Source organism: Brienomyrus brachyistius, chromosome 4, assembly GCF_023856365.1.
Source record: "Brienomyrus brachyistius isolate T26 chromosome 4, BBRACH_0.4, whole genome shotgun sequence".
Lineage (NCBI taxonomy): Eukaryota > Metazoa > Chordata > Actinopteri > Osteoglossiformes > Mormyridae > Brienomyrus > Brienomyrus brachyistius.
In genome coordinates, this window is record NC_064536.1 from 3,510,953 (window position 1) to 3,525,473 (window position 14,521).

The window sequence follows — 14,521 nt, forward strand, 5'->3', positions numbered from 1 at the left end:
ATTTGTCTTCAGTGACTCAGTTCACGTTGTGCTGATTCCAACACCATAATATCCAGTCAGATGAGTACTACAATGTATGGAATAGTATACCTTATGATGAAAGTCCATCTAGATTTTATTTTTGAACCATTAATGTTGCGTTTAATAATCAGATCACATCCAACGGGCCATCGCTAAAAGCAACACGCCCTGAAGATTTGAACCTGGAGAGTATGTAGAGATATTAATTAACTGGAAAAGGTGACGTATCACTGCAGTTTAAGATGAAAGCTGGTGCGGAGGCAGGCGATTTCCTGGGTGCCGCTGGAGACGGTAATCTGGGCTTCGTATTCTCCGTTAGCGAGGAACGACGGCAGCTCGACGTCGCTAATGTTCCAGACGGTGGGCGGCAGGTGAAGCGCCACCTGGAGAAGTAAGGGGCAGGCTGTTAGACGGCTGTTTCATGCTCATTACAGAAAGAACTGTTTCTATAAGTCCACGATCATGTCTCATACTCACTATTAAAATATGTCTGTCCTGTGTTTTTATGTAATTAATGTTCTCTATAGCACCCCGTCCCCCTCATCTCAGGGACCCAGGAAAGGGCCCGGGGGGGTGATTCTCTGTAAGCCAGTACAGCAAAATGTGAAGTCTACGTATACGACATCTTAACAGGCAGCCATGTTGTTTGTGCGCCCCGACTCAAAAAGTCACTGCCCCCATCGAGCAGGTAAGTTTCAGAAACTAAGAGTCAGAAGACTGTAACTAGCCTGCTGCTGAGCAATAACACGCTGCCTGAATAATGATCTCCTAAATAAGGAAAGCGCTCATTTAATATTTGGTGTAGTGACTGTCTGTGCCCAGCAGGGGGCCACAAATCCCAACCTCCGCTGCTGGAGAACATACAGCAACAGAAAGAATAAGAGACCACTCCATGTATTTAAACGAATCTGCATTTGAAAATCCTGGTTTAATAATGATTCTGCTGGCAGAAGGCTACGCTGAGCAGCAGGTTGCTTCCAGGTTCAAAATGTCTAAGGCAGCAGTAAACAAGAACAAGGTGAAGCAGGAGACACTGGGAACGACCAGAAAGCAGCCAGAAGCGACATTCTGATGCCAGAGATTACTGCCAACTTATCTGACAGTTTCTCATGAATCGGAGGATGACATCAAGTGAGCTTCAAAATAATGGGAAACATTAAGTGCAGGTGTGACGTGCACTGCTAGGACAGTTTGTGTGGTAGTTCCGATGTTCAGGTGTGTAAAACTGACATTGAGGAAATGTTCAGGCCATTTACTGTGGATGGGTCTTAGACATATACTTCTTGTTGTGATTTGACACTCCATGAAATAGCTAAAAGAAGCACAAAGAACTTTCTGATGGTGGGAAAAAGTAAAAAGGTAATAAACTTACAGGGAAGTTTGTGGGCTGGGGGTAGGACTGGCACTCCAGCTACCAGAAAAAGCTCACACTGGTCCATTCGGAACCCACTGCATGGCTGCACCAGGATCTCATCCCTGAGGTGATGCACTGCGTGGTGAGTGGGCTCCTGGGTTCTTCTTTATCTCAAAGTTCTTTTTGACTACGACTGGTTACTAGAATCCCACCTGTCTTCTGGTCCTACTGGTTAATATTATTTGGATTTGGTATCCTGTACATATCGCTCTGCACTCACTTTTTCCTGAATTTCAGCTGTGATTCTTGGATTATAATTTTAATCTGTTGTCCCAGAGTACAATCCAATAAACCGACAAACTGTCTACGTGAAACGAGAACCTCTTTCATTACACTAGACATCAGCTGCTTTGTTGCTCCCCAGCTCTAGTTGCTAAAAACTGAAGGGAGGAACTCTAAGAGTCCGCAAATTGTACGTGAAAATGCGTCAAGTCACATTAATGAAATATTACTGAAATCTCTGGTTGCACCAACACCTCATTAATAAAACCAACACATTAAATGATCTTTATGTTACTACCTTTTACGTATTATATCATTTTTTATTTGTGCAGCTTTTCATTGTACAGTGTAATTGACTGTTTACTATGCCCAAGACAATACACTCCTGAATCTTTAGAATTTCTATAAAACAATATTCCACTGGTTAAAGCTTTGTGAGCTTGTAACCTTGGAGTGGTTGGTCACTAAGTGTAGGTAGGAGTCCAGACTAAGGTCCTGCTGCCCCTTAAGATGTATGATTACTGCTACCCTCAGGATTCCCTCAGACACAGCGACGTCGCATAAACGACACAGAGACTCATATGCCAGTAACTGAGTAATATTTATTAACCCAAATAAAGTCTTTAAAAAGAATACAAATAGCCAGTTAACAAAATATCAAAACACGGCTAAAATCACAGATCGTAAGCCAGGACGGGACAGTTCAGCTACAAAACCCAGAGTACTGGCAGTCCAGTTCTAGATGCAAACCTAAGCCAGTATGTAAGCCAATGAGAGTGGCTACCTGGGGGAAGAGGGGAAAGGAAATTCAGCACAGTAAACACACCAAGAGCTCAAGTATCAGGGTGATATATCACTAACACACAGAGTCACACAGCAAACCATAACGTAGGGCGAGTGTTTATTGACTCACACCTTAGTCACTCCATGCGGTGCAGGAAAGGCCCCACCAGACACCCCCAGAACACCAGCATCACGTTCACAGCTCTATAGATGGAAAGAGAATAAAGGATAAATACGCTCAGGACTCACACACAAATTAGAGCAGCCAGCACTCCAAGGCTGAACTTAATAAAAAAGGACATATTCACCAGCAGTAGTCACTGCCAGTCAGTCATTATAAAAGCCACAATCAAGATACCAGAGAACAAACCACATCACCTTATAACAAACGAGAGAAACGTCGTCTTGTTGAGGGAGATGTTTTATTCGCAACTTTACTCGGTGGTTGATGGCTGACCATGAGGTGACACTCCTCTGGTCGTGGGTGACTTCAGTGCGACCACCGGCACTGACAGGGCTGGCTTTGAGGATTGTGTCGGTCCCCATGGGTCTGGAGATCAGGGTGACAGAGGTTCCATGTTCCTTGACTTTGCGAAAGGTCAGGGGCTGCAGGTTACTGCATCCGGGTTCCAACATCCTAAGTCAAGACGTTGGACTTGGTACTCCAATGCTGATGGTGCAGCGAAGGAGATCAATCACATTGTCTTACTTGGGGGCAACTCCTGTCTGTACCGGGAACTAAGGAGGACATGGTGAAGTCAAATTAAGTGGAAAAACCCAGGGACATCTTCTTTTGACTGCATTTGTGAAGCCCGAATGGATCCCCTTCTTCTGGCCAAACTACATTTTTTCATGGTTCAATCACAAGCATCTCAACCATTTCTGGCTAAATACCAGACAGGTGTTCCCATGATGCCCTTCCTTTGGAAGGACCTGGCAGACCTGATCTGGGTAAATATTCAACACCACAATAACAACAGCAATAAATGAACATGCAAACACGCACATGTGAACTTAACTCTGATTTTATTTTCAGACTCTCCTTCAAAGCTTCATCATTCATTTCATTACCTAAGTCACTGTTAAAGAGTCAATAGACAGAGCAGAAGCTATTGTATTTGTTATCACACACAAGTCACTTTGGGGGAATGAATGCATTATAATCCTGGATGTCCATTATCTCAAAAACTTGAATCAATTCAGGAAAAGTAATTTGATTTTTGAATTCAGCACCCATAAAAATACCCTAAATCTATTAAAAAAAAACCTTGGCACCTGAAAAAATATATTTTTTTGCAGACCTGTGTAACCGATACTTCATTGATTCCTGTAAGGAACTTGTCTTTATGCCTCCCTCAACTTGCTCTTGGTAGAGTCAGCTGTCTGCGAAAGGCTGCCACCCGTGCTGGGTTTACCATCAAGACTATACCATCACGCTGGTCTATGCAGGGGAGATTTAGTGGGGTTCAGCCATTCTTAAGAAATATGGGACAGAATTTCCACACACCCCCCCCCATCCATGATTCAAATTATCGAGGGGGGGCATCCCCACGGTAAAATTTGCCAAGCCCGGATGCGACATCTACATAAAACTCCAAGAGAAATCGCTAGATGCTTTAGATAGATAGATGGATAGATAGATAGATAGATAGATAGATAGATAGATAGATAGATAGATATTTCTCTGAATGTGCTGTGCAGAGGGTGACTGACATTGTCCATAATGAACAGCAATTTGTTCACAGTAACTTACAATTAACAAAGAGCTGGAACACAGCAACCTAACAAACACTGCGGAGTAATACTACTGGGGACCATTAGGAACATAAAGCTCCGCAAACAGAAATCCAGGCACAGAAGGGAAAGTGAAAGCGAGGACAAAAATCAAAGACAAACACACAATAACGAACACAGGAAAAACTGATAATACTTAAACAACTCTGGCCAACCTCAAACCCATGATTAGAGGGTTTTCCATCTTAGGGCCAGACATAACCATAAGAAACCAAACAAAATACAACAATAGAGTTTTGTCTTTGTTTTTTTGGAAGCAATACAAGTATCTACAGTATTTGTTAAGGTCATTTCCATGGAAATGTTAAGGGTTTTGTGTGATTTCATGAGGGGGGCTAATAATTCTGGGATTACAATTAAATACAGATTTTTGATGGAAATTAAATTTAAGGAATGATTAACATAAATCACGTCCGTCTCCCAGCTCTAAATCACTTAAGTCTTGAGGAACAATTTTAAGTTAAAATCAATACTCAGTAATGACTCACTTTTTTGAAAATTCTGGAAGATTTTTATATGTCTACTTGTAAAAAAAAAGTGCAAACACACACAGGTTCTGTCTTACCTCTCGGCTCTCTTTGTTTTACCCTCCTCAGAAGGACTCATTTCAGAAACAGCTCCTTTCTCCTTACCCTCCTCAGAAGGACTCATTTCAGAAACAGCTCCTCTCTCCTTACCCTCCTCAGAAGGACTCATTTCAGAAACAGCTCTTCTCTCCTTACCCTCCTCAGAAGGGCTCATTTCAGAAACAGCTCCTCTATCCTTACCCTCCGCAGAAGGGCTCATTTCAGAAACAGCTCCTCTCTCCTTACCCTCCTCAGAAGGGCTCATTTCAGAAACAGCTCCTTTCTCCTTACCCTCCTCAGAAGGGCTCATTTCAGAAACAGCTCCTCTCTCCTTACCCTCCTCAGAAGGGCTCATTTCAGAAACAGCTCTTCTCTCCTTACCCTCCTCAGAAGGGCTCATTTCAGAAACAGCTCCTCTCTCCTTACCCTCCCCAGAAGGACTCATTTCAGAAACTGCTCCTCTATCCTTACCCTCCGCAGAAGGGCTCATTTCTGAAACAGCTCCTCTCTCCTTACCCTCCGCAGAAGGGCTCATTTCAGAAACTGCTCCTCTATCCTTACCCTCCTCAGAAGGGTTCATTTCAGAAACAGCTCCTCTATCCTTACCCTCCTCAGAAGGGCTCATTTCAGAAACAGCTTCTCTCTCCTTACCTCCTTACATGTTTTTTTTTCTTCACTTAGAATTGAGATCGCAGTTTTCTTTTACGATTCTTGAATACTATATTTCACTCTGTTATTTAGCATTAAATATTGTCCCAATGAAATATCAACAAACAATATGTAGTGATGGATGATATATTGGTCTATGGGTAGATTACAGTTTGGGCCCACAGGGTCTGAGCCTAGGGGACCTGGGCCTTAGGGGGGGGCCCAAGTGATGTCCCCCACCTTGAGATGGCAGTCTATGGCCATTTTTAGAGTAATCTTTGAGTAAAAAAAGTGGTACTAGTTGTTCTAAGAAGGGCTATCAAGGGTAACAGAAAAACAGGACACATCCTTTCCATTTGTTAGATATTTTTCTCCCACAAGAAGAATATACCAACTAACTGTCATGCCCTCATCCATTGCAGTCACACACATATGAGTACCTATATGGTACTGAAAGCAAGGACCCAATTGGCCCTCTATTGTGAAATATGTGGACCTGGTGAAGTCAAATTAAGTGGAAAAACCCAGGGACATCTTCTTTTGACTGCATTTGTGAAGCCCGAATGGATCCCCTTCTTCTGGCCAAACTACATTTTTTCATGATTCAATCACAAGCATCTCAAGCATTTCTGGCTAAATACCAGACAGGTTTTCCCATGATGCCCTTCCTTTGAAAGGACCTGGCCGACCTGATCTGGGTAATTATTTATCACCACAGTAACAACAGCAATAAATGAACATGCAAACACGCACATGTGAACTTAACTCTAATTTTATTTTCAGACTCTCCTTCAGCGCTTCATCATTCATTTCATTACCTAAGTCACTGTTAAAGAGTCAATAGACAGAGCAGAAGCTATTGTATTTGTTATCACGCACAAGTCGCATTGGGGGAATGAATGCATTATAATCCTGGATGTCCATTATCTCAAAAACTTGAATCAATTCAGGAAAAGTAATTTGATTTTTGAATTCAGCACCCATAAAAATACCCTAAATCTATTAAAAAAAAAACCTTGGCACCTGAAAAAATATATTTTTTTGCAGACCTGTGTAACCGATACTTCATTGATTCCTGTGAGGAACTTGTCTTTATGCCTCCCTCAACTTGCTCTTGGTAGAGTCAGCTGTCTGCGAAAGGCTGCCACCCGTGCTGGGTTTACCATCAAGACTATACCATCACGCTGGTCGACCTCATCCAGAGATTCACTTACCTGGGTAACAACATTCATGTCTCTGGTGACTCTTCCTATGAAGTCAACAGATGGATGGGAGGGCATGGGGGGGGGGGGGGGGGGGTCATGAGGTCACTACAAAGAGGTGTGTGGCTCCCAGCACCTGTGCAAGAGGACGAAGGTCCAAGTCGTTACAGTCCTGGTCCTCCTTGTCTTGCTGTGTGACTCGCTCACCAAGCTGACCTGACCTGATCAGACCTGATTTGAGTTTCATAACTGTGTGTTGATCAGGACCTGTATGGAATCACTGGTTTTTCCAGCCTGTAATTATTTTGCATGAGTGTGAATGAGCTCAGCTGACTCTTTGTTCCTCCCTGGTTGCTCCACCAAGCTCCACAAAGCTCCCTAATAACAGTGAGATTAATCACGCTGCACCCATCTCCACCCCGACCTCGGAGTGTAAGTTGAAATATGAACATTGTTTCAAATCAAAACTGAACTTCAATAGTAATTTTCCCGGTTCACCTTAAATAAGAGACTGAAAACATCTAGTAGTCTTTGCTATAAGCTGAAATCATTTGGGATTTTCCATAAGGAGCCTCACAAGGACCTGAGCAGGTCATCTGGCTTCTACTCTAGTCTAAAAGGATACAAAAGTACCACATCTATCCATCCTAACCTTACATAACAGGACATTAAGGAAAACTGGACTTGACCTCCTAAGTTGGACACACAAAGCCATAATCTTGCAGGAAGTCATCTCTGCCAGATTTTGCTTTGGTTGTTCTTGATTGTGTACCTAGAGTATGGAATAGTCTTCCTGTTAGTATAGCGCAACTAAAATCCAAACTAAAATCAGAGCTCGGTGAGATTTTAACAACTCTGAGCTATTAGTTAGGTTCTCCCAAAGCGAGCATGATGGGCCGAATGGCCTCTCGTTTGTAAATTTCTCAAGTTCTTCTTACTGTTTATTGGGAAAATAAAAACAAATAAAAAAGGGAACATACATCCATCCATCCATCCATTTTCCAAACCGCTTATCCTACTGGGTCGCGGGGGGTCCGGAGCCTGTCCCGGAAGCAATGGGCACGAGGCAGGGAACAACCCAGGATGGGGGTCCAGCCCATCACAGGGCACACTCACACACCAGTCACGCACACATTCATACGTACGGGAAATTTAGCAAGTCCAATTAGCCTCAGCATGTTTTAGGACTTCACTTTGGGGAATGCATTATTATCATGGAGGTCCATTATCTCAAAAACTTGAATCAAGTCAGCAAAAGAAATTTGATTTTTGAATTCAGCACCCTCAAAATACCCTAAATCTATTAAAAAAACCTTGGCACCTGAAAAAATATTGTTTTTTTGCAGACCTGTGTAACCGATACTTCATTGGTTCCTGTGAGGAACTTGTCTTTATGCCTCCCTCAACTTGCTCTTGGCAAAGTAAGCTGTCTGCAAAAGGCTGCCACCCGTGCTGGGTTTACCATCAAGACTATACCATCACGCTGGTCGACCTCATCCAGAGATTCACTTACCTGGGTAACAACATTCATGTCTCTGGTGACTCTTCCTATGAAGTCAACAGAGGGATGGGAGGGCATGGGGGGGGGGGGGGGGGGTCATGAGGTCACTACAAAGAGGTGTGTGGCTCCCAGCACCTGTGCAAGAGGACGAAGGTCCAAGTCGTTACAGTCCTGGTCCTCCTTGTCTTGCTGTGTGACTCGCTCACCAAGCTGACCTGACCTGATCAGACCTGATTTGAGTTTCATAACTGTGTGTTGATCAGGACCTGTATGGAATCACTGGTTTTTCCAGCCTGTAATTATTTTGCATGAGTGTGAATGAGCTCAGCTGACTCTTTGTTCCTCCCTGGTTGCTCCACCAAGCTCCACAAAGCTCCCTAATAACAGTGAGATTAATCACGCTGCACCCATCTCCACCCCGACCTCGGAGTGTAAGTTGAAATATGAACATTGTTTCAAATCAAAACTGAACTTCAATAGTAATTTTCCCGGTTCACCTTAAATAAGAGACTGAAAACATCTAGCAGTCTTTGCTATAAGCTGAAATCATTCGGGATTTTCCATAAGGAGCCTCACAAGGACCTGAGCAGGTCATCTGGCTTCTACTCTAGTCTAAAAGGATACAAAAGTACCACATCTATCCATCCTAACCTTACATAACAGGACATTAAGGAAAACTGGACTTGACCTCCTAAGTTGGACACACAAAGCCATAATCTTGCAGGAAGTCATCTCTGCCAGATTTTGCTTTGGTTGTTCTTGATTGTGTACCTAGAGTATGGAATAGTCTTCCTGTTAGTATAGCGCAACTAAAATCCAAACTAAAATCAGAGCTCGGTGAGATTTTAACAACTCCGAGCTATTAGTTAGGTTCTCCCAAAGCGAGCATGATGGGCCGAATGGCCTCTCGTTTGTAAATTTCTCAAGTTCTTCTTACTGTTTATTGGGAAAATAAAAACAAATAAAAAAGGGAACATACATCCATCCATCCATCCATTTTCCAAACCGCTTATCCTACTGGGTCGCGGGGGGTCCGGAGCCTGTCCCGGAAGCAATGGGCACGAGGCAGGGAACAACCCAGGATGGGGGTCCAGCCCATCGCAGGGCACACTCACACACCAGTCACGCACACATTCATACGTACGGGCAATTTAGCAAGTCCAATTAGCCTCAGCATGTTTTAGGACTTCACTTTGGGGAATGCATTATTATCATGGAGGTCCATTATCTCAAAAACTTGAATCAAGTCAGCAAAAGAAATTTGATTTTTGAATTCAGCACCCTCAAAATACCCTAAATCTATTAAAAAAACCTTGGCACCTGAAAAAATATTGTTTTTTTGCAGACCTGTGTAACCGATACTTCATTGGTTCCTGTGAGGAACTTGTCTTTATGCCTCCCTCAACTTGCTCTTGGCAAAGTAAGCTGTCTGCAAAAGGCTGCCACCCGTGCTGGGTTTACCATCAAGACTATACCATCACGCTGGTCTACGCAGGGGAGATTTAAGGGGGCTCAGCCATCCTGAAGAAATATGGGACAGAATTTCCACACCCCCCCCCCCCATCCATGATTCAAATTATCGAGGGGGGGCATCCCCACGGTTAAATTTGCCAAGCCCGGATGCGCCATCTACATAAAACTCCGAGAGAAATCGCTAGATGCTTTAGATAGATAGATAGATATTTCTCTGAATGTGCTGTGCAGAGGGTGACTGACATTGTCCATAATGAACAGCAATTTGTTCACAGTAACTTACAATTAACAAAGAGCAGGAACCCGGCAACCTCACAAACACTGAGGAGTAATACTACTGGGGACCATTAGGAACATAAGGTTCTGCAAACAGAAATCCAGGCACAGAAGGGAAAGTGAAAAGTGCAAAAATCAAAGACAAACACACAATAACGAACACAGGAAAAACTGATAATACTTAAACAACTCTGGCCAACCTCAAACCCATGATTAGAGGGTTTTCCATCTTAGGGCCAGACATAACCATAAGAAACCAAACAAAATATAAGAATAGAGTTTTCTCTTTGTTCTTTTGGAAGCAATACAAGTATCTACAGTTTTTGTTAAAATCATTTCCATGGAAATATTAAGGGTTTTGTGTGATTTCATTAGGGGGGCTAATAATTCTGACCTTAACTGTATAGCATGATACACGGTGCCACTGTGGCATTGATGACTGTTGGCTTCTAATGTAGCATATAAAGATTCCTGGTGTTTAATGCTGAATACGTAGTTAGTGGCACAACATACAGACAAAGTATCAACGAAGCCCAAATGCTCCCTCAAAACAAAGGCTACCCTGACTCACGGGCTTAAAAAAATAAATAAATCAACCATGATGCACAATTCAAATTACCCCACTGTGACCACTGTCTGGTCCATTAGTATTTAGCTTTGGCTTGCAAATTAGCAGAATGTAGAAAAGTCTTCCTTCTTGATGACATACAGTAGCTGCATTCTATGTTATTTTTAATCAGGTTCGTGTTTTGACAATTTACCTTAAAGTGTCCGCCTAACTCTAACCCTAACCTTAACTCTAACCCTAACCCTAACCCTAACCCTAACTCTAACCCATATACGACTCCATAAAAGATGCTCACAAGTCAAATGCATAATTCTTTTTCATTAAATTGTCACCTATCCTATAACTCACTTTAAACAAATCTATAACTAAAAGTAACATTAGTACTAAATTATTACAGCAACATTCATTACAGTAAATCTGGGTAATTAGCATTTTTTACAAGATACAAGATATTTTATTTGTTGCATACATAGTTACACAAGTACAACATGTAGTGAAATCTACCCTGAATGACCCGTAGACTGCAAATCAAAATTAGAATTAAGAATAAATCAAGAGTTAAAAATTTTACAATAAACTAAAAAGTTACAATAACTAAAATAGAATAGAAATACAGAAGTTCTAATATAGGAAATAATCTTAAGGTTAAAAACTGTACATGTGCATATGATGACAGAGCTTTGTATTTAAAGGGCAAGTGAGAGAATATGTATATTTGATATCTGACATCACATTTCATTCTCATGGTGCAATGAAAGCTGGCTTTTGGATGCACTGGCCTGCAAAACTCCACCATCAACTCCTTAGTCTTCCTGGCAATGAGCTGAATTAAATTTTGCTGGCACCTCTCTGCAAAGTCATTGATGAGTCCTTTGTATTTACACTCATCGCTCCCATCCTCTTCGTTTTACCAGGGTACACAGAAAGATTTACCAGGGATCTGAGATGGACAAGAAGCTCGTGAGATGACTATTCAAATCATCAAATCAATAAAACACTAAGAATGCCCTTGGCATTTAATGAAATGGATTTGAGGTCCGGAATGTTCTTAACTGTGTGATCAGAACCTGCTTGAAACCACTGTTTTTTTCCAGCTTACCCTAGATTAATTTAATTAAAATAGTTTCTGAGTTATTAGAGTTTTGTTTTTTTAGGTTGGGCTGCTTCTTCGTTTAGTTGTTTACCTACTGTAATCATCAGTGAAGAAATTATAAGTCATTTCTATTCATCCTGGGCAAAAAGCCAAAGAGCAGATGCTTTCACAGGCTTTGTGTCCAGCTACCCTAGTTTGTCATGGAAACTCTGAGGAAAGTGAGTTAAGACAGCAAGAGTCTTTAGCCTTGGTAGTCTACAGCAAGTGGAAACGTGTGTATCAGTAATGAGGTTCCAAAGACCCAAAGATACACAGGAATGGAAGGACCTGGGAGAGTGACCAATGTCACCATCTGAACCAGAGAAAGGCTAAAATGATAGAGATTACAGAATGATCCCCTCAGACAGTGCTGCAGATCTGCTGGGAAAATCTGTGGGGATTATTCTGTTTCAATATGGGATTATTGACAACATTATGTATTCTTCAGAACTACAAACCAAAAGGAGAAGTAGCAGGAGAAAAGGAGGAGCAGGAGGTGGGGAGTGAGTGAACATCATCATGACACACCGATAAAAACCCCAAACCAGCAGTTTCAGTCACTTTAGTCTGAAGCTCAAAGTTTGACTCAACATCCAGTAGCGTGAAATGGTAATAATTTCTCATAAAACAAGTAATTGGCAAAGGTAAATTACTGTCTCTGTTTTTTTGTTTTCCTGTACTTCTTAATTTTTTACAACCTTTTTCTGTTTACACATACTTTATTTTATGGATGTTTTCATCCAAAATATCATACAGTTGAGCTTAGCAGTGAAGTCACTCTACAAGAATTGAATCCGCGACCTCCAAATTCTAACCAGAGAATCCTAACCCACTGAGACACCCAGCATACCAACTGAAATCTGGGAGGACCAACAAACCACAGCCCTGAACAAACAGGTAAGAAGCCTATACATTTATATTAGGCGTGTAAATCGTAAGCTTTGCCATGATATGATTCGATCTCGATTTTACAAGACAGCGATTTGATATGTGGAAATACTTGAAATGTTACTGCAGTTGGATCCAGTAATGAATGACATGCATTTTCAATAGATAAAAAGATTTATAGTAAAATCTGAGACAAATTGCTAAATAGTTTATATAGATAGATACTTTGTTGTATAGAGGGTGGCTGACATTGTCCATGATGGACAGCAGTCAGAGTCCTTCAGAGTGGTTCAGAGTCCTTCAGAGTGGTTCAGAGTGGTTCAGAGTCCCTTTTCTCCGCCGCTCACATGAGGAGATCCAGCTCCATACTGTCCACATGGCCAGTTCTCCTCAGCAGCCGGTCCAACATCCCTCCTCTTAATGCTGACACCCCCGCAGACCACGGCATAGACGAGAACACTGACAACAACAGACTGCTAGGCTGTACTTACACTCTGGAAACATAGGAACATACTAAACTGCTTAAAATGTACTGTAATATATTGGTCTGTACGCTCTGCTAAGGTGAATCGCTAAATTGCTTTGTGTGGGAGATTTTTTCTACACATTTTTTGGCAGCATTTTGGCATATTGTCATGGTTTCATATTATTGTAATAAACTCCGAATTTTGGCTGCCGCAATGTTACCGATTACTCCATAGCTTATTACTAGTAAACACAACCTACAACCGGATACAAAGGAGCAATTCCTTTTGTTTCCTTAATCCTTTAAAAGTCCCACCATATGGCACCCACTCAGTCTCCGGGACAGTTACAGCACTGGACCGAACGCCACACACTCGATAAATTCCAGATACACGAGTGCAGTTCAGTCAGGACATCAGACCACTGCACATGACAGTGGAATCTAGCAATACAGCCCAACAGTAATAAGGAACACAGGCTCACTACCCTGTCCATCCCTCAGTATCAGAGCAGCACAAACATAGCGCAAACTCTACCAAAACACACACACACACACACACACACACACACATACATTTACATTTACAGCATTTGGCAGACGCCCTTAGCCAGAGCGACTTACATAAGTAAGACTCCAACTCCACAATGAATTCTTCAGATACTAGCTAAATAAAGACCCAGGCTATGAATACCGTCTATCTGAATACTCTGTTGGGAAAGTGCAATTTTTTTTTTTCACACAGACACACACACACACAGATATCTTGTTGCATAATAATAAAAAAGATACATGGCAAATGTACTTCAAAATGGGACAAGACAAGTGAAATGTGCAGTACAGCCCAAGGCATGACGGGTTTTATGTTTGCAGATCTGATATTAGTGTGAATACAGTCTTCAGTTCCACCAAGTGCCAATGGCAGCAGCACCGACAGGAGAAGTGGGCCGCAGAACTACAGAGCGAGAAGGACCTCTTCACATTCTCACTGTCAACGTTAGTGGACTGAAAACAAATTGGGATGAACTTAAACTTATAATCAGTGAGGTTGATGTTGTTTTCGTAACAGAGACTCACATTGGGAAAGGAAAGCAAGATAGGGTTGTTTTGGGAAATATTATGAAGGATTGGACAATATTCTTCACATGCTATGAGTCCAATTCGAAAGGAGCTGCAATTCTGGTGAACAATCAAAGGCTTTCAGACTTCAACCTTTTAGAGGACGTAGTTGATGATAATGGCCGTTATGTGATTGTGAGTTGCTATATATCAGGAACATTTTGCACTTTTGTAAGTGTGTATCACCACAGTGACGAAAGACAACTACTCAGGGAACTGTCTGAAAAAATAAAGCCGCTGTACTCTGATATTCTAGTGGTTGGGGGGGACTTCAACACTGCACTTGATGAAAAGAATGACAGAACGAGTGAATCTGACAATCCTAGTCATGAGAAAATAAGGAAGGAGCTGCTGTCATTCATGGGTAAACATGACCTTATAGATGCCTGGAGAGACAAGAACCCTCCTACAAATACAAGAAGAATGGATGAAAATAAACAGTACACTCATA

At 41.9% G+C, this 14,521-nt stretch overlaps 3 protein-coding genes across 27 annotated transcripts in view; 2 read left to right on the forward strand and 1 right to left on the reverse strand.

The window, feature by feature from the left end:
• The window catches only part of LOC125740601 (NACHT, LRR and PYD domains-containing protein 12-like), a 121,745-nt gene that overhangs the window by 99,541 nt on the left and 7,683 nt on the right, over positions 1–14,521 (reverse strand). The window contains exon 1 of one of the 2 annotated variants that reach the window (XM_049011955.1): positions 4,800–4,854. The exons of the other annotated variant lie outside the window; for it this stretch is intronic. Coding sequence (XP_048867912.1) covers positions 4,800–4,840 — 41 coding nt within the window. The 5' untranslated portion in view covers positions 4,841–4,854. Of the gene's footprint in view, positions 1–4,799; positions 4,855–14,521 lie in introns of those variants that run through there. 2 annotated transcript variants of the gene reach the window in all.
• LOC125740607 (zinc finger BED domain-containing protein 5) overlaps positions 1–14,521 on the forward strand; it is a 190,898-nt gene that overhangs the window by 47,170 nt on the left and 129,207 nt on the right. For 4 of the 24 annotated variants that reach the window (XR_007397705.1, XR_007397702.1, XR_007397708.1 and 1 more), the window contains one exon: positions 13,825–14,162. The exons of the other annotated variants lie outside the window; for them this stretch is intronic. The gene's annotated coding sequence lies outside the window, so the exon portion shown is untranslated. Of the gene's footprint in view, positions 1–13,824; positions 14,163–14,521 lie in introns of those variants that run through there. 24 annotated transcript variants of the gene reach the window in all.
• LOC125740606 (uncharacterized) overlaps positions 12,036–14,521 on the forward strand; it is a 210,773-nt gene continuing 208,287 nt past the window's right edge. Inside the window, exon 1 of the mRNA XM_049011979.1 lies at positions 12,036–12,497. The gene's annotated coding sequence lies outside the window, so the exon portion shown is untranslated. The remainder of the gene's footprint in view (positions 12,498–14,521) is intronic.